Below are 21,185 nucleotides of genomic sequence, written 5' to 3'. Positions count from 1 at the left end.
CTGGCTTTGGATTGGCCCAGCTCCAGCCATTATGGCCATCTGGGGAATGAACCAGTGGATGGAAGATCTCTCTCCTCTCTATCTGTAACTCTGCTTCTCAAATAAATACATAAATCTTAAAAAATAATAATAATAATAAATAGAAGAAATTTTTTTTCTTCCACAGTGAGAAATCAGTTAATACTGTCTAGAATTCAATGTGAATTTCTGTATTTGCAAATGTAGAAACTGACATTACCATCTTAAGTTTAAGAGATCTTTGAAAAATGAACTACACTTGTGCTGAAGAAACAGTTACCTCGACTTCAGTAATTCAGTAAGCATAGAATAGGACTTCCACTTCCAGGGGGTTGGAGCTGATATAGGTGTTTCTCATTCCTCTCATCAAATACAGCTAAAAACTCTGGATACCACATAGATATAAAACAAACCTCAGAAGATCTGAAAGCTGGAAAGAAGGCTTGGAATCTAAGTAAAATATGGTTGTAAGCTTCCTGGGTTAGTGATTGTTAGTTTTATTAAGTTGTCCCTCATATCTCAGACTTGGAACTGTACAAGCTGGAAACCAGAAACACAAACATGTGCAAATAAAAAGAGCCCTCAGTAAAAGCCTACTCTTTCTAACCAAAAGATCATGAAAAGGGCCACCTACCAAGACAGAAAATTTCTACACAATAACTATTCTACTCCAGACAAACACTACAGGGGAGAAAAAAAAAAAAACTGTAGCGCTACACCCACCTATACCATTAAGGTAGAGGAGGAACACAGACTTCACCCTCACGAGGCATTAACAAACTGTCCAAGAATCCCATTAGAAAAGGCTAAAGCCGGCGCCGCGGCTCAATAGGCTAATACTCTGCCTGCAGCGCCGGCACCCCAGGTTCTAGTCCCGGTCAGGGTGCCGGATTCTGTCCCGGTCACCCCTCTTCCAGGCCAGCTCTCTGCTATGGCCCGGGAGTGCAGTGGAGAATGGCCCAAGTCCTTAGGCCCTGCACCCACATGGGAGACCAGGAGAAGCACCTGGCTCCTGGCTTCGGATCAGCACGGTGCACCGGCCGCAGTGTGCCGGCCGCAGCAGCCACTGGGGGGTGAACCTTTCTCTCTGTCTCTCTCTCTCACTGTCCACTCTGCCTGTCAAAAAAAAAAAAAAAAGAAAAAGAAAAAAGCTAAGCAGGGGGCCGGCACTGTGGCTCACTAGGCTAATCCTCCACCTACAGCGCCGGCACCCCAGGTTCTAGTCCCGGTTGGAGCGCTGGATTCTGCCCCGGTTTCTCCTCTTCCAGGCCAGCTCTCTGCTATGGCCCAGGAGTGCAGTAGAGGATGGCCTAAGTCCTTGGGCCCCGCACCTGCACGGGAGACCAGGAGAAACACCTGGCTCCTGGCTACAGATCAGCACGGTGCACCGGCCGCAGTGCGCTGGCCGCAGTGGCCATTGGGGGATGAACCAACGGAAAAAGGAAGACCTTTCTCCCTCTCTCTGACTCTCTCTCTCTCTCACTGTCCACTCTGCCTGTCAAAAATAAATAAATAAATAAATAAATAAATAAATAAAAGAAAAGGCTAAGCAGGGAGGTAGAACTTCCACCCACACTAGACAATTAGCCATCTTCCATACCACAGTGTCATCAGACTCCAAGTAGGGAGCTAGATCTTCCATCTCTATAACGAGGAACCCCAATCTCAAGCATCAACAGAGGCCAAGTGGGAAATATGGATAGCTATCTCCAACTAACAGTAATGCAATGACAACCTCTGCATTCTCCATTAAGACCGGTGTCCAAAACCACCAGCTAAAACAGTGGGTTTAAATAGAGACCAGCATTTGATAACATGATAAAAATCTGTATAGGTTTCCACTGAATATTATTTATCATACTCAAACCAATGAAAAAGGGCAATCATTAGATGCCAAAACTGAGATGACAAAGATGTTCGAATTCTCTGATGAAGAGTTTAAACTGGTCATGATAAAAACTGGTAAACAAACAATTATGAACACATATGAAACAAACAAAAATGGGCTTTGTAAAATCAAATAGATAATTTATAATTGAAAAATATGATAATTGAAATAAAAATAACAAACTAAGTGGATGAGCTCAACAGCAGAATAGAGGTAAGAGAGAAAACAATCAGTGACCTGAAAACCAAACAACGGACACTATATTATCTAAAAAAAGAGAGAGAAAGTAGATTGAGAAAACTAACCAGGTGCCGGCATCCCATTTGGGTGTCGGTTTGAGGCCCAGCTGCTTGACTTCCTATCCAGTTCTCTGCTGTGGCCTGGGAAGCAGTAGAAGACGGCCCAAGTCCTTGGATCCCTGCACCTGCATGGGAGACCCAGAAGAAGCTCCTGGCTCCTGGTTTTGGATAGACACAGCTGTGGCCATTGTGGCCAACTGGGGAGTGAACCAGTGGACGAAATCTCTCTCTCTCTCTCTCTCTCTCTCTCTCTCCCTCTCTCTCTCTCTGTATAACTCTGGCTTTCAAATAAATTAATAATCTTCAGAAAAAAAAAAAAAACTAACCAGCACCTCAGGGAGTATCGGGCTGTACCAAGTGATTTAACATTCACATTACTAGAGTCTCAGGGGGAGGAAGAGCAGGGTAAGAAAGTACTCAAAGAAATAATGGCTAATATCATCCCAAATTGAATGGATACCTACAGACTCAAGAAGCTGAGCAAACCCCAACCAGGAATATCATCCCAAATTGAATGGATACCTACAGACTCAAGAAGCTGAGCAAACCCCAACCAGGACAAACTCAAAGAAATCCATGCCAAGATACATCATAATTAAACTCATGAAAACTAGTAACAGAAAAATTCTAAAGCAGCCAGGGAAAACTGATACATTTCCAATCAGTGAAAAAATAACCTGAGTGACAGAAAATTCCCCGTCAGAAACCAGGAAGGCCAGAAGGAAGTGGCAGAGTATTTTTCAATTGCTCAAAGAAAACCACTGGTAAGCCAGAATCCTCCTCAGCAGAAATAGCCTTCAGGAATGAAGAGGAAATGAAGACATTCTCATGTGAAAGAAAACTAAGCTATTCTGATTGCCAGCAAATCTACTTAAAAAGAATGGCTATAGGAAGTTCTCCAAACAGAAAGGAAGTGATTTAAAAAAAAAAAAAAAGGTGGGGGGAATCTTGAAACATCAGGAAAATAACAAAAATATGGATTAAAAACAACAGACTTTCCTTCTGAGTTTTCCAAACCAAGTTGGACGCTTAAAGCAAAAAGTATTGCCTAATGTGATTCTAAATGTTTCTATAGGAAATATTTAAGACAATTATAAATAGGAGATACTATAGAGATATAAAGGGAGTTAATGTTTTACTTCAACTAGTAAAAAAAATGACACTACTAGACTGAGATTAGTTACTAGAAATGATATAACATCTACAAAAATTGCTTTTAAAAACTATACAAAATGGTATGCTCAAAAACACTATAAATAAAACAGAAAACAAACCAAAAAGAGGAAAGAATGAACAGAAACCAAAATAAGACATCAGGCTTAAGCCTTAAGATATCAAGATTTAGAGAAAATATAAGTAGTCTAAACACACTAATTGAAAGACTGACAGAGAAGATTTAAAAATATAACACAACTAAACGCTGTTGACAAGAAATTCAGTTCAAATATGAGCAGCTTTAAAATAAAAAGATAATGATATTTCAGGCAAATATTAATCAAAGAAAAGTAAGAATTTCTATCTTATCAAATAAAGTAGACTTCAATGCAAAGAGAATGTCATTTTGGAATGAAATGGCAATCTACCAAGAAGAAACAGCAATTTTAAATATACGTGTACCAAACAACAGAACTACTAACCATGTGAAACAAAAACTGATAGATCTGAAAGAAGAAACAGATAATTCCACCACTGCATTCAAAGATTTTAATACCTCAGACAGAAAGATCAGAAGGAATATAGAGGGGAAAAAAATAACACCATCAACTAATAGTATCCAATCAACATTTATAAAATTCTCCAGCCAATAGCAGAAAACACATTCTTTTAATGTACTCACAGAATATATACTAATAAAGACTATATTCTAGACCATAACACAAACCTTAAATCTGAAAGAATTGAAATTATATGCAGTATATTCTACAACCACAATGAAATCAAACTAGAAATCAGTAACAGAAAATTTCTGAACATTTGGAAACTTAACAATACACTTCTAAAAAATACATGAGTCTAATAGGAAGTCTAAAAGGAAATCAAAAAAATACACTGAAGTGAACGAAAATAAAAATACATCATGTCGTAATTTATGGGATACAATTAAAGCAGCATAAGAAAGAAAATTACCACATTAATTACATCAGTGGGAAAAGAGGAAAGGCCTCAAAGCAGTAATCTAAACCTCTACACATTCAGAACCTGGGGGTGAGGGAAGAATGGGAAGTAAAAAAAAACGCAAAGCAAGCATAAACACATCTGTCCTTAAATCAAATTCTATACCAAAAATGTTTCACAGCATAAATTCAGTCAAGCCCGATGACTGCTATTTTTCTTGATTTACACTGTTGATAAGATCACATTTTCTATCAATGCCATTAGAATTTTACTGCTTATTAGCACCAGAACTCCCCCTCTCCACTCTGAGAGGTAGCAATTGGGTGCACTGTGATGATTCTTGCTTGCTTAGTTGTTTCACTGAACAATGTACGTCTTCTAAATTACAGGAAGTGGAAGGGAGATACAAAGGAAAGCAAAAATAAGAGGAAAGAAGCACAGGCATAAATTGCAAAGGAGAAAAACATAGAATAAGCTTCAAAAATAAAGATACAACAATAGGAAGAAAGATATTTGGCTGGGATATGCAACAAGACGTCAGTGGATCCACTTAGTATATTGTAGTGTCAATAAATATGCTTAAGTCAAGGAACATTTTATGTTCTATGCCTATAACAAAGCAAACTAAAAATTGAAAGCCTGTGTTCCTCTGAAGCTTTTAATCAAAAACTATGTAAAGTAAGAAAGACTATATTTGAATTTAAATCATCACTTTCAACAAATGGCCTTTATCAATTACCTAACATATAATAGAACATTTATTTAGAGTTCTAGTCCCTAGAAGTATCTACACACTCAAATGACAGAAATGGTCTCAAAGTTTGTTATTGTCATTTTTGCTTTGATCTAATGACCAATCCATTTATCAAACCACAGAAGTAACTAAAGATAATTGTACCACAGGGCAAGGTGCATATTAATGAGATGATCCCCAAGCCTGTGAATGGCAGGCAGATGTTTCAATAGGCCTTGTGAATAATCACAAATCACAGTAAGGTAATTTTGTTGGTTCCATAATAATCCTTGCTTGCTTAGATATTACACTCTATAATGTCTATAATAAAGCTCTAAATTACAGTTACACAAATACAAGTATGTATCATATGCTTAAGTTTATTTTGTCAATCATTGTGCTCTTGAGAATTAACATACCCAATTTTTTTATTATGTCTAAAATATGGTAGGTTCCAAACATTCAAGGTAAATAACCTACTTAAGAAGCATGCAATTTCCAGCCAGTATATTTTCCAAAATATAGCCACAAGCAAAATGTCTATGGCTACTTTATTTTTTGGCAATGTTTCACAAGGCAAGGTAGGTTGGTTTTTTAAAACATCAAACTTAAGACAAACAGCCAGATAGAATTATTATAATATTAATGACATTTATTTCTGTGCTAAAACCCCAACGTACATTGAGGCCCTATCCTTGTGTACTCTGCCTCATTTCACTTCTTTTGAAGCACAAGGTAGCTTTTTCAAGTTCTTCAACTTCCATAAAAAATATATATAGACTGTTTACTTTTAAAGTATGTGTTGTTCCTGTACTTTAACCAAGAGTACAGGCAAGGATACATTCAGAAAAAAAAGAGCAGAAAAATATAACTTTGAACTCACTTATCCTCAATACTTAACAAAAAGCTTAACTACTGAAAGTTGTACTTATGAAGAATTCACCAACATACATGCAGTGTATACGGTCTTCCAGATGAGAAATTGTGGAGACTAGACACATGAGCATTTTACTAAGGAAATGGTCTATCCATTTTCTAAGAGTCTCACAGTGGTCAAGGATTCCAGGGGGCAGCAAGGGCTGAGAGTGGAGGGCAGTTAACTCACTTCCAGCTTCTACTCTGTATTAGAAAATCCTTGCTTTGAGTAAGCCAACACCAGCAGAGAAAAGCATTCCTGGACCACTTTATTTTGGCTCCCTGCAAAACAGTTTTACTAAATTGTATGTAGGGGATGCCATAAGCTCTCACTGAAGGACAATATGGGAAACAGCCTTTCACATATTACCGCATTGACTATGTGGAAACAGAGTGATATTATAAGGGGCCTTCTTTGTTAGAACACATAGGAAAAAACAAACCAAGAATAATCCTGATTCTCCTAAGTAACTACTTTTTAATTTTGTATTACCAAACGCAAATAACCAAACAAGTCTCATTTTGCACTATCTGCTGGAAACCCTGGCCAACAACACAGACCCTCAGACATGATTCCCCTATCTGCTCTCACTCTTCGTTTCATATTCTCCTTCCTACCCTTACTTTCCCTTTGCCCTAATTTCCTCGCCACCACTGATATATTTATTAGGTGTATTTTTAAATCATGTAGATTTTAGAAACTATCTAATTCCTTTTTAGAACGAGGCAAAGAAAAAATCAGAGAGGAAAAATAACCATTGTCAATTAACCAGAATAAGAGAAGAAGGTGATTGAAAATAACTTAAGGACAAAGCTAATTGTGAAAAAAAGTCAATTGCCCCCTAAAAATAGTCAACATATGGTATAAAATATTAATTCTAAATCATGTATAAACAATTTTTACCATTCTACAGACATCTAGAAATGTAAATAATTTATGACACGATATCACAAAATACATTTTTCCCAGAAAACTTATATTTAAGGTATACAAACTTCATGCATTTCATAAATACAACTTTAGAAACATAGTGATTGTTCCCACCGCACCCACCTTCCCAACCACACTCCCTCCTCTCTTCCTCCTCCCTCTCCTATTCTATTTTCAATTAACTTTTTTTTTATTTGACAGGTAGAGTTAGATAGTGAGAAAGAGACAAAGAGAAAGGTCTTTCTTCCATTGGTTCACCCCACAAATGGCCGCTACGGCTGGAGCTACGCAGATCTGAAGACAGGAGCCAGGTGCTTCTTCCTGGTCTCCCACGCGGAGGCAGGTGCCCAAGCACTTGGGCCATCCTCCACTGCCCTCCCGGGCCAGGAAGAGGAGCAACTGGGACTAGAACCCGGAGCCCATATGGGATGCCGATGCCGCAGGTAGAGGATTAGTCAAGTGAGCCACAGCGCCACCCCTCAATTAACTTTATACACGTAAGATTAACTCTATACTAAGTAAAGAGTTCAACAAATAGTATGAAAAAAAATAAAAAACAAAAAAAACTGTTCCTCAACAATCAAGACAAGGGCTGTTTAAAGTCAACAAAATACATTTTTAAAACAGTAAAATGCTCCACTGTTGTCTGTTTCTCAGTTGAACTCTTTGGTTGAAATACTGGAGGGCAGGCAGTTGGTACAGCAGTTAAGAGGCTGCTTGGGTCGCCCACCTACCGTATCAGAGTGTCTGGGTTTAAGTAGCAACTCTGCTTCTGATTCAGGGTTTGTAGTAACACATATCTTGGGAGGAGCACGTGATGGCCAAGGTATTTGGATCCCTGCCACACATGTTGGAGACCCTGACTGAGTTCATGCTCGTGGCTTCAACATGACCCATCCCTGGCTATTGTTGGCATTTGAGGAATGAACAAAAGGATGAAAGATATCTCTGACTGTCTCTGTCTCTCTTTCAAATAAACTTCTTTAAAGTTAATTTTCTTAAAAAAGAAAGAGACATTAAAACAAAGTCTATGAAGTATTGGTTTGTCTAGGAGTAATGTCATCATTGCTTTATAATTACTTCAATCACAAAACATGGTTTTTCTCTTGTTTCTCACAGCCATGACAGAGCACTCTAAGAAATACCTATCAATCACCTCAGCTCTCAAGTAGTGAAACTCAGCTCTGCATTTAACTCAGTTTTTACTAACTCCTCTCCCTCACTTTTTCCATTAAAAAAAAAAAAAAACTTAAAATGTTATCACTGTTCAACATCTCAACTCTGACACATTACACAGACAACGTAACTCACTATTTTTATTTCTTCAAGTTGTTTCTAGATAGAGGTGTGATTATGGTACAGGATTAATTCCATCATTACATCACTAGCAAATACTATCCAGTATCAACTTTAATGATATAAAAATCAAAATATTTTTATTTTCCTCAATGATCTACCTAATATTCATATATGTCATATTCCAAACTAAAATTATGTGATAAATATCACCCAAAATTCTAAACTGCTTCTCAAACTATATGAAATAATGGTCCTTATCAATAATTTTGGCAATTAACACATATACTAATTTAGTTGATGCTGGAAGTGACATAAATATATGGATACATCACATGACATTTTAAAGTAAAGCATTTAATAAAATGTTGACATCCCATGATTTGCTAAAAATTTTATTTCTATGTGAAGCGCTGTATTACTCAATAACTGCTATATTCACCAATCAAATCTCTTGGTAATAAATTATCACAGTACCCTGATAGAAGATTCATTTTTAATTCTTTTAAAGGGCCTCTTGTTTATTCATGTCCCTTCATGACTAAAATAATGAAGAGCGAGGTTTGAAGCTTTCATTCTTTAAAAAACAATGGCTTCTTCTTTGGCAATCACAGCTAATTTCAGTTTGTTTTCTCATGATGCATTTTAAGCAAACCATCAAAAGTTCTTAACTCAAGTTCTCAAATACATCTACCTTAAAGAAAAATAATCAAAGGACATGGACAGTGCACACATACATACACACACTCTTACACAAACATATATGCATGTACACACAAAAATCCCTTAAATATATGAAGAGATGATCCATCTCATCCTAACAAGAAACATATACATCAAAACTACAGAGGCAGCAGGTATTTGGTTTAGAGGTTAAGATGCCACTTGGGATGCCTGCATCCTATATTAGAGCGCTTCAGTTCAAGTCCTGGCTCTACTCCTGATTCCAGATCCCTACTTACGTGCACTGTGGGAGGCAGCAGTGGTGATGCAAGCAGCTGGGTCCCTGCCACTCGTGGGAGATTCAGGTTGAGTTTCCAGCTCCTAGCTTCCATCTGGTCTAGTCCTAGCTGTTACTGGCATTTGGGGAGTAAACCAACAGATGGGAGATTTATTTTTCTCTCCATCTCTCTCTCTCTCTCTCTCTCTCTCTCTCTGTTCTTTGCCCCTCGGGTTTAAAAAATCTTTTTAAAACTACAACAAAATACTATTTATCACTTAGCATCTTGACAAAAATCCAACAGTCCTGGAGTTATTGAAGAAGCTATGTAGAGTGGCCAGCACTGTGATGCAGTGCATAAAGCCACTGCCTGTAGTGCTGGCATCCCATATGGGCACCGGTTCAAGTCCCAGCTGATCTACTTCCAATCCAGCTTTCTGCTATGGCCTGGGAAAGCAGTAAAAGATGGCCCAAGTGCTTGGGCCCCTGCACCCACATGGGAGACTCAGAAGAAGCTCCTCGCTCCTTGCTTAAGATCAGTGCAGCTCCGGACGTGGCAACCATTTGGAAGTAAACCAGAGGGTGGAAGATCTCTGTGTGTGTGTGTGTGTGTGTGTGTGCCTCTGCCTCTGCATCTCTGTAACTCTGCCTTTCAAAAAAATAAATAAATCTTTAAAAAGAAAAACAAGAAGCTATCTAGAATTTGTTGAAAAAGCAATGAACAAATGAGCAATCTCATAGACTGCTGGAGGGAAATCAAAATGGTATAACCGTCCATAGGAGGTAATACCTATTAAATTATAGATACATTACTCATTTCACTCAGTAATCTCACTTCCGTAAATCTAACAAATAAAACACATGGTGAAATACACAGTAAGAACAAATACTCAAAGCTATTTATTGCTGAATTATTTTGTCTAACAAAAGCCTGGAAATAATCTAAATATCTGAGTAGGAAATTGGTTGAATAAACCATGGTATACTCACATAATGAAATACTATGTAGGTATAAATATAAGTAAATCAATAAGGAAGAATATCTACATAAAGGCATGGACAAATATTCAGAATATATTAATAAGTACAAAGTAAGTTGCAGAACTATTGATACAGCACACTATTTATTTTATAATAAGAGGGAGAATATAAAATCACATATGCTTCTATTTTCCTATAAAAACTATGGAGGGGCCAGAGTTGTGGCACAATAGGTGAAACTACCATTTGTAACGCGAGCATTGCACACAGGATTCCTGGTTCTAGTCTTGGCTACCCCATTTCCAATCCTACTTCCTGCCAATGCATCTGGGAATGCAGCAAAAGATAGTCAAAGTACTTGGACCCTACCACCCATATGAGAGACCAGGATAGCTTTCCTGGTTCCTGGCTTCAACCTGGCCCAGCCCTAGCAGTTGTAGCCATTTGCAGACTAAACAAGTGAATGGAAGACTTTGTCTCACCTTCTCTCTTTCTCTCCTCTCTGTTCCCTTTCAAAACAATAAATCTTAAGGAATAAAGAAAGAGAGAAGGGGAAATAAAAGAAAATAATGGAAGGAGAAGGCATTGAGTCTAGTGGTTAAGGTGCCCACATCCCATACTGGAGTACCTGGATTCAATTACCAACTCTGGCTCTTAACTCCAGCTTCCTGCCATTGCAGACCATCGAAGGCTGGAATAATTGCTCAAGTGATTAGTTTCCTGCCACCCATTTGGGAGACCTATATTGACTATCCAGCTCCTGGCTTTGTTTCAAGCCTAGCCCTGGACATCATGGGTATTTGCAGAGTAAACCAGCAGATGGGTACTTGCTCTCGCTCTCTCTCTGCCTTTCTGCTTATCAAAATGTGTTTTAATTTCAATCTGATGTTGGATATATCTTTATAATTTGCCTACTCAAAAGACCCAAGGCTTAGGCTTTTTATTTTTGTCAAAATAAAGAGAGTCAGGCCGGCCCCGTGACTCATTTGGCTAATCCTCCACCTGTGGCGCCGGCATCCCATATGGGTGCCGGGTACTAGTCCCGGTTGCTCCTCTACCAGTCCAGCTCTCTGATGTGGCCCAGGAGGGCAGTGGATGATGGCCCAAGTGTTTGGGTCCCTGCACCCACATGGGAGATCAGGAGGAAGCACCCGGCTCCTGTCTTCAGATTGGCAGAGCGCCGGCCGTGGCGGCCATTGGGGAGTGAACCAACAGAAGGAAGACCTTTCTCTCTCCCTCTCACTGTCTATAACTGTCTCTCTCTCTCACTAACTCTGCCTGTCAAAAAAAAAAAATAAAAATAAAAATAAATAAATAAAAAGTCAGGGGCCGGCACTGTGGCATAGTAGGTAAAGCCTCAACCTGCAGCACCGCTATCCCACATGGGCATCTGATCAACTCCTGGCTGCTCCACTTGTGATTCAGCTCCCTGTTAATGGCCTGGGAAAGCAGTGGAAGATGGCCCAAGTGCTTGGGCCCCCCGCACCCACGTGAGAGACCAAGAAGAAGCTCCTGGCTCCTGGCTTCGGATTGGTTCAGCTTCAGCCATTGCAGCCATTTGGGGAATGAACCAACAGATGGAAGACCTCTTCCTCTGTATCTCCCTCTCTCTGTCTATAACTCTACCTCTCAAATAACTAAATCTTTAAAAATAAATAAATAAATAAATAAAAATAAATTAAAAAGTCAGGGAGCAAGCATTTAGACTAGAGGTTAAGGGGATGGCATTGTGGCACAGCAGATTAATCCACTGCCTATGATGCCAGTATCCCATATGTGTGCCTGTTGGAGTTCCAGCTACTCCACTTCTAATCCAGTTCCCTGTTAATGGGCCTGGGAAAACAGAGGAAGATGATTCAAGTGCTTGTGCTCCTGCCACGCAAGAGAGAGAGAAGTATGGAGTTCTAGGCTCCTGACTTCAGCCTGGCCCAGGCCTGGCCAATGTGGCCATTTCAGGGAGTGAATCAGCAGATGGAAGATCTCTGTGTGTCTCTCCCTCTGTCTCTTTCTCTCTCTCTTTAACTCTATCTTGTAAATGTATAAATAAATCTTTAAACAAAAGTGCCTGTGTCCCACACTGGAATATTTAAGTTCAATTCCCAGCTCTGCTTCCTGACTCTAGCTTTCTGCCAATGCAGACCCTGAAAGACAGCGTTTGCGGATCAAGTAATTGGATTCCTGCCACACACATGAGAGACCGGGTTTGCATTCATGGCTGCTGGTACAGTCCTGACCCAGCTCCAGCCACGGCACACACCTAGGAAGTGAACTACCAGATGGGAATTCGCTCGCTTGCTCTCTGTCTCTCTCTCTCTCTCTCTCTCCAAGAAATAATTCTTTAAAAGCAATGTGAGAATAAACAAAGTAATAAAGTAGGGAAAATAGAAGGAATGGAATAAATCCTTCTCTTTGGATTTTTTTTTTTTTTTTTTTTTTTTTTTTGGACAGGCAGAGTGGATAGTGGAGAAAGAGACAGAGAGAAAGGTCCTCCTTTTGTCGTTGGTTCACCCTCCAATGGCCGCAACGGCTGGCGCACTGCGGCCGGCGCACCACGCTGATCCGAAGCCAGGAGCCAGGGGCTTCTCCTGGTCTCCCATGCGGGGGCAGGGCCCAAGCACTTGGGCCATCCTCCACTGCCTTCAGGGCCACAGCAGAGAGCTGGCCTGGAAGAGGGCAACCGGGAAAGAATCCAGCACCCCGACCGGGACTAGAACCCGGTGTGCCAGCACCACTAGGTGGAGGATTAGCCTATTGAGCCGTGGCTCCGGCCTCTTTGGATTTTTTAAACAAGATATTTCAAACCCAAATAATTTACCTGTATCATTTTTTATTTTCAAAATTACAGTAAGTTAATGCCCTGGCCACAAGTGCCAACATCCCATATGGGCACCGGTTCGAGACCCAGCTGCTCTACTTCTGATCCAGTTCTCTGCTATGGCCTGGGAAAGCAGTAGATGGCCCAAGTCCTTGGACCCCTGCACCCACGTGGGAGACCTGGAGGAAGCTCCTGGCTCCTGGCTTCAGATTGCCGCCACTCCGGCAGTTACAGTCATTTGGGGAGTGAACCAGCAGATGAAAGACCTCTCTCTCTCTCTCTCTGCCTCTATCTCTCTGTAACCCCGCCTTTTGAATAAATAAATAAATCTTTAAAAAAAAAAAAAAAGCAAAAGATATCAAGAAAGTAAAAAGACACTCACAGAATGGTATGAAATTTTTGCAAATCACATATTCATATCATATAAAGAATTCCTCCAATCCAAAAATAAGTAACCCAATTTAAAACAAAAAAAAAAATCAGGCAAAATATCTGAGTATTCATTTCTCCAAAGAAGAAAAACAATGACCAATAATGACACGGAAAGAATAACTATTAGGAAAATACAAATCAAACTATAGAGCTAGCATTGCAGCACAGTAAGCTAAGCTAGTGCCTTCGACACTGGTATGCCACAACTGAGCACTTGTTCATCCTAGGTGCTCCGCTTCCAGTGCAACTCCTTGCTAATGCACCTGGGAAAGTAGTGAAAGATGGCCCAAATACTTGGCCCCTGCCACCCATGTTGGAGACCTGTTTGGAGCTCTGGGCTCCTGGTTTCAGCATGGCCCAGAACTAGTAATTGCGGTCATTGGGCAATCGATCAGCAGATGGAGGATTTCTCTGTCTCTCTCTCTCTCTGTCTCCCTTCAAATAAATAAATAACTATTAAAAAAAGAGGAAATACAACTTCACACTCACTAGAATGGCTAAAATCAAAAAACAAATAAGTGTTGACAAAGATGTGCAGAAATAGGAACCTCATACATTGCTATGGGAATATAAAGTGGTAAAGTGGTACAGACTCCTTGAAAAACAACCGGGCAGCTCCTCAAAATATTAAACATAGAGTTATCATCTGACCTAGAAATCCTACTCCTAGTTACATATATATCCAAAGAAAATGAAAACATATATTCATATAAAAACTAATACTCAAATGGTCACAGCAGCATTGTTCATAACAGCTCCACAATGAAACAACTCAAATGTCCATCAACTAATGAAAAAACAAAATGTGGCACGTGCATATCCACACAATGAAATATTATTCATCAATAAATGAGAAGTAAATACTGATACATGCTACCACATGGATGAACCCTGAAATCATTATGCTAAATTATAAAAAAGGCACATCTTGTATCATTCCATTTATACAAACTATTCAGATGTCCAGAATAGGTAAACCCAAGTCTGGGGTAAGAGGCAGAATAAAATGAAGAATTACCAATAATGGGGATAGGGTTTCTTTTAGAGCTCTAAAATGGACTATGCTATAAATGAAAATGCTCTAAAACTGGATTAGGGGGCAGGCATTTGTCCTGGCAGTTAAGACATTGGTTAAGATACCCACATTCCATATTAGAGTACCTGTGTCGGCCCAGCTACAGCTTCCTGCTAACGTGGACCCTGGGAGGCAGCAATAATGACTCAAGTACTTGGGTTCCTGCCATCCATTTGGGAGGCCTGGATTGAGTTCCTGGCTCCTAGTTTCACACCCATGGCCACTGTAGGCATTTGGGAAGTGAACCAGTAGATGTGATCTCCTTCTCTCTCTACCTCTCCAACAAAAATAAAAAATAAATGAAAAATAAATAAAATTAGATTGTGTTGACTGCTGTACAACTCTATGAATATATTAAAAAATTTTAACCTTATATTTTAAACAGATAATTGCATGATATATGAATTATAGCTCAATAAAACCACATTATAAACAGCAATATATTTCACTAACTCTTAACTGCTATTACCCAGACAGCACAGCCACATGGCTTCTACTGAGTGAGTAATACGAAAGAAGAGAAGAGACATAGAGATTAGGAAAATGAGGGCTGGCACCGCGGCTCACTAGGCTAATCCTCCCACTGCGGCGCCAGAACCCCGGGTTCTAGTCCCGGGTGGGGCACCGGGTCTGTCCTGGTTGCTCCTCTTCCAGTCCAGCTCTCTGCTGTGGCCCGGGAAGGCAGTGGATGATGGCCCAAGTCCTTGGGCCCTGCACCCGCATGGGAGACCAGGAGGAAGCACCTGGCTCCTGGCTTCGGATCAGCGCGGTACGCTGGCCTCAGTGGCCACTGGGGGGTGAACAAACGAAAAAGGAAGACCTCTCTCTCTGTTTCTCTCTCTCACTGTCCACTCTGCCTGTCAAAAATAAAAAATAAAATAAATAAAAAAAGAAAAATGAGAACATGGAGCTATTGTTTATGTGTGATTTGCAATCAATAGTTTAGTGTTTCCATTACAAAGCAGAAATCAATACTATTTTAAAAACAAGACAGGTCCTAATATCTTTGGGGCTTCTTTCCAAAATTAGGACTTGCAGCTAACAAAACAACTTTTAAAAGATGAAAACAAACAAAAAAAAAAGATGGCTGTTTTCTCAAAAGAACATGCTAAGTAACAATTTCTATATTTTTGATGGGCTTGGCCTTTCAGAATTACAATAAAAAGTCATCCCTTATTAGACATGTGAATCTACCATTAGTGCATGTACAGTTCAAGGCTAAAATAAGAATCATTAGCATGAAAAAGTCAACCCTCTGGGGCTGGCGCTGTGGGTTAATGCCCTGGCCTGAAGCGCCAGCATTCCATATGGGCGCCAGTTCGAGACCCGGCCACTCCACTTCCAGTCCAGCTCTCTGTTAAGGCCTGGGAAAGCAGTGGAAGATGCCCAAGTCCTTGGGCTCCTGCACCCACATGGGAGACCCAGAAGAAGCTCCTGACTCCAGGCTTCGGATCGGCGCAGCTCCGGCCATTGCAGCCAACTGGGGAGTGAATCCCAGTTGGGGGTTGGATAGAAGACCTCTTTCTCTCTCTCTGCCCCTCTGCCTCTCCTCTCTCTGTGAAACTCTGACTTTCAAATAAATAAATAAATCTTTTTTTTTTTTTTTTTTTGACAGGCAGAGTGGACAGTGAGAGAGAGAGAGAGAGAAAGAAAGGTCTTCCTTTTGCCGTTGGTTCACTCTCCAATGGCCGCCGCGGCTGGCGCGCTGCGGCCGGCGCACCGCGCTGATCCGATGGCAGGAGCCAGGAGCCAGGTGCTTTTCCTGGTCTCCCATGGGGTGCAGGGCCCAAGCACCTGGGCCATCCTCCACTGCACTCCCTGGCCACAGCAGAGAGCTGGCCTGGAAGAGGGGCAACCGGGACAGAATCCGGCGCCCCGACCGGGACTAGAACCCCGTGTGCCGGCACTGCTAGGTGGAGGATTAGCCTATTGAGCCGTGGCGCCGGCCTAAATAAATCTTTAAAAAAAGAAAAGGAAAAAGTCCACCCCTGTGACTCCTCAAATAAAAAGGAACAAGACTGGAAGAATAATTTGGTACCATAGCTGGGAAAGGAAGCAAGTAACGACACATAAATCATAGCCATGGGAAGACGCTGGTTAGGCAACACAGCTGAGTCAATTTTTTTTTAAAGAACAGGAATTTCAGGGACAGGTATACTAATCTTATATCTGCTATCAATTTACTGTTATTTTCTGTTCTTTAATTCTTCCTCAGTTAGGAAACCTATATCAGGAACAGCTGAGATCTGGTGCTGTAAGAATGCTGCTTCGAAAGATGGAAGTAATTGGAAAGACATAGTATGAAGAAGGGTAGAAGAATTGGAGATTTGCAGTTGAGGGTAGTTAAGGCAGAGGGCCTACTGCCTAAATCAAATCTGTTTAATGATTGTGATGGAAAAACAGAATATAATGATGATGGAGGTGCATTCAGGGTAAGGCCTGGGATCTGTGCATGCTGCGCCTCTGAATGGGATAATGAACAAGGTGAGATCACCGCCTATGAATGTGAGCAGGGACAAGCTGGACTAAAGACAAGATGGCAGGTGCTACTTGGATTAGAGGATGTTCAAGTGCTCGAGCCATGGGTCTCAGAGCAGGATTTAGGGTTAACTGCCAAAGAAAAGACAAGAGCAAAAATGAAAAGACCTCAACAATAAGATAGAGAGTCAAGGCCGGAGCCACAGCTCACTAGGCTAATCCTCCCTCTGCGGCGCCAGCACCACTGGTTCTAGTCCTGGTTGAGGTGCCGGATTCTGTCCCAGTCTCTTCCAGTCCAGCTCTCTGCTGTGGCCTGGGAGGGCAGTGGAGGATGGCCCAAGTGCTTGGGCCCTGCACCTGTGTGGGAGAACAGGAGGAAGCACCTGGCTCCTGGCTTTGGATCGGTGCAGCGCGCTGGCCGTAGTGGCCATTTGGGGGGTGTTTTTCTCTGTTTTTCTCTGTCTCTCTCTCTCTCACTGTCTAACTTTGCCTGTCCAAAAAAAAAAAAAGAGAGAGAGTCAAGAAAAGCAACTAAACTGTAGAATAATGCAAGTTCTCAAACTTTTTTATTCAACATTCCCTTAGGGCAAAACATCCCTTAATCCATCTAACTCCTCAAAACCCCATTTTCCAGTGAAAAGGAACTCAGGGTTAACAAAGAAGCAAATTTTAGAGGAAACGGGTAACTTACATTTGACCCATAATGCATATATTCTGAAAGCAAAGAAACTGGAGAACTAAAGGCCAAAATTCAGAAGTATTTACTTTTCAGTTGAGAGTTAATATAATAAGTCGCAACAAATTAAATTGATAACACTAAATCATTTATCACACAAATCAAGAACAGCAATTGAAAACCACAAGCAACTCAAAACAACATTGATGGTGCTCTGATAAAGAACCCTTCCTAAAACCTCTAGTAATCTCAACAGCTCCAGTGGGAATATGGCCAGGATGCCAACTGCAGCTAGCAGCCAAATTCATTTTTTCTTTTAAGATTTATTTATTTTATTTGGTTTGAAATGCAGAGAGAGACAGACAGAGATCTCCCATCCACTGGTTCACACCCCAAGTGGCCAAACGGCCCGAAGCCAGGAGCCTGGAACACAATCAGGTCTCCTATGTGGATGGCAGGGACCCAAAACTTGAGCCATCACCTGCTGCCTCCCAAGATGTGCAACAGGAAGCTAGAATCAGGAGCAGAGTCAGGACTCAAACTTAGGTACCATGACTTAGCGTGCAGGTATCCCAAGTACTTCCCAAGTATGTCTTAACCACTGCACCAAATGCCCACCCCAAAATTTTTTAATATAACACAGAAGAGCCAGCACTGTGGTGCAGTGGCTGCTCTGCTTCCAAACCAGCTCCTTGTTAACGCATCTGGTACAGTGGTGGCAGATGGCCCAAGTGCTTGGGCCCCTGCCACCCAAGTGGAAGTCCCAGAAGGAGTTCCAAGCCTCTGTTGCAGCCATTTGGGGAGTGAACCCCAGGGGATGAAAGACCTCTTTATATCTCTTTCTTTCTATCTGTCAAATAAATACATATTTAAAATATACATACATGTAATATTGAAATAGCATCCTCAGTAGCTCTAGTAACATTTTATGAAAACCAAATATTAATAACCATTAATAATGCACTTAGTAGAATATTAGTAAGTAGCCCTCAGCTTTTATAAAAGTGGACTTGAAATCAGAATCAGTGACCCTAAGAGCTTAAGAAATGGGATAGGACAGGAGCATGACGATCCAAATCATAACACAATGGGAACAGGGACAGAGAGAAGAGGCAACTCTAAAAGGAACAAAAGGCAAACTACTGAGGGCAGTTATGTCTGGGGATGGCCCTGGGAGAACAGAGCTAACAATATGCCCTGGAGAAGGAAGCCGGGCAGGTGGAGATAGAGTGAAGCCTCCAGCCTGCCTTCCCTTCAGTCACTCCCTCCGGAGGCAGCTCTGCCCATGAGAAAGCAGGCAGTGAGTAAGGACTCTAGACTGAGGAGCAGTGACTCAAGACTCTACCAGGAGGGTAAGATAATTCTGTCTACTGGCTGCAAGGAGATCAGAGTGTGCCACAGGGAAAGATGAGTTAATTCTAGGGCACCAGTAAACTAAAGGGAGAAAGAAAGTAGTTCAAAATTAGGCTTGGTAAGCAATTACCAACAGGAAGTAGGCGAGTAATCCCTATTTGAGACAGAATAGCGCAATGACAGAGTCTGGTGCAGACCGTCTGAGTAGGAACCCCCGGAACCCCACAAGTCACTTCACCTCTCGGAGCCTCATTTGTAAAATGAAAATAATAACAGCACCTGCCTAATAAGATTGTTTTGTGGTTTCAGGAAGTCATAATGTGTAAATCACTTAATACAATGTGTCACGATGTGCGTAACAAGTGCTACCCAAATTTGCTTAAATAAGTGAGGGGTTTGTTGTGACATCTCCAAGTAAAATGGAGGTGTGCGTGCAGAGCATTGTAACTGCGGGGCGGGGCAGGTTTTCCTTCTTCGAGAACACCGCCCGGCTGCACCTGGAGGAGGGACCGGCCTCCCACCCGGGTTAAAGGCGCATCAGCTCTCCAGCGAGCGGCGCGGGGTCGAGGGAAACTTCCTTGCAGGGCCTAGGATTTTCGGACACTGGTTTCTCGGACGCAGCTGTGATTCTGAGGCAGCAGCTTAATTCCAAACAACACACCATGCAGGGAAACTGTTTTGTCTGAAGAGCAGACTTGTGTCTGGGGCGGGACGAGGTCTGAGTCGGAGGGAGCCGGGTGATGTTCCCATGGGGCAAGAGCTGCTAGGAGCCACCATCTGCCGGGCGCTCTCTCGTTCCCCGGCGCTGGGCTAGCCTCGGAGGGAGCGCGAAGCCTGCCCCGGCCGCGAGGCAGGCAAGAGGCGCCTCCGGAGTCGCGGGACTGTGGGGCGCGGACGACCGATCGGGAAGGGACCCCACGTCGGGGCTGCGGAGGGAGCCCCGCCTCGCCAGCCTACAGGTCACTAGCGGGTGTCTCCAATGGGAGGGGCTGCGCTGGCCCAGCGGGCGGCCGGCACCGGACCCAAAGGAGCCTGCCCCCCTGTTCCGCCCGTGCCCACCCGTCGGTGGCCCCGGTACCGGGGGTACCTGAGCGTGGGCCCGATGCAGGCCGTGTCGGTGCTCTCGATCTCCCGCAGGATCCGCTCGTGCTCTGCCGCTGTCTCCAGGCTCTCCGCCTCCGCCATCTTACCCCGCTCCATAGACTGGGGGCGCCGGGCAACGCGTCCGCTCCTTCAGTCGGGCTCACCTTTCGCTCCTTCACTCCCTCACCCCAGGATCCCAGCCGCCCCAGCCTCCAGCTGCCCGCAGGACGACCCCTCCCTCAGGCTCACCACGCCCCCTTGCATCACCGCGTCCGCCGACGTTCCGCGCAGTGTCTGCTGGGATTTGAAGTTCTCCAAGCGACTATAGGCGGGGATCTGTTCATTTACTCACTGAATCCACAAATGTGTTGAAAGCCCAACATAAGTCAGGAACAGTCAATGACACTGCGTATACAATGACAATGAAGTCCGTGAATGTCACTAACCCTACAAATTCTTGTTGAACATCTTTGTCACAAAGTACAAAGCATGAACAGCGGGAAAGTACTAATAAGCTGTGTGCTGATGGCGATCTCACAATCAAGACGGGTATCAAAACTGTGATACAAGGCAGCCTGTGGCTGCAAGCCAGCTCAGAAGCACCAGGATCACTTCTGCTTGTGAAGGTTTGTAAGCTAAGAACCTGGAAAGTGTGGCAGCTAGGATGTCATGTGCGCTGAGGTATTAAGAAGTAGTAGTAGGGGCCCACGCTGTGGCGCAGCTCGTTATAGTCCTGATCTGCAGTGCCGGAGTCCCATATGGGCGCGGTGGGAGTCCGGGCTGCTCCACTTCGATCCAGATCCCTGCTAAAGCGCCTGGGAAGGCAGCCCAAGATGGCCCAAGTGCTTGTGTCCCTGCCACCTACATGGGAGACACAGATGGAATCTGGCCTGGCTCAGGTCTAGCCATTACAGCCGTTTGGGGAGTGGGCCAGCAGATGGACGATCTATCTATCTATCCATCTATCCACCTATCTATCCCCCTCTTCTCTCTCGGTAACACTGCCTTTCAAAGAAATAAAATAAATTTTAAGGGGGGGGGGGGGGCGGGGAGCTGGGCCAGCACTGTGGCACAGCACATTAAGCAACAGTCTGCAGCGCCAGCATCCAATATAGGCACCGGTTCCAATCCGGCTGCTCCACTTCACATCCAGCTCC

The 21,185-nt window shown here is 42.7% G+C and overlaps 1 protein-coding gene across 1 annotated transcript in view; it reads right to left on the bottom strand.

Moving 5' to 3' along the window:
* Window positions 1–20,293, bottom strand: part of EXOC6B (exocyst complex component 6B) — a 683,510-nt gene extending 663,217 nt beyond the window's left edge. The window contains exon 1 of the mRNA XM_002709766.6: window positions 20,033–20,293. Coding sequence (XP_002709812.1) covers window positions 20,033–20,145 — 113 coding nt within the window. The 5' untranslated portion in view covers window positions 20,146–20,293. The remainder of the gene's footprint in view (window positions 1–20,032) is intronic.
* Window positions 20,294–21,185: the final 892 nt, after the last annotated feature.

The sequence above is a fragment of the Oryctolagus cuniculus genome, chromosome 2 (genome assembly GCF_051225735.1).
Source record: "Oryctolagus cuniculus isolate XC-2025 breed Fujian yellow rabbit chromosome 2, ASM5122573v1, whole genome shotgun sequence".
NCBI lineage: Eukaryota > Metazoa > Chordata > Mammalia > Lagomorpha > Leporidae > Oryctolagus > Oryctolagus cuniculus.
This window is presented reverse-complemented; position numbering and strand designations above follow the sequence as displayed.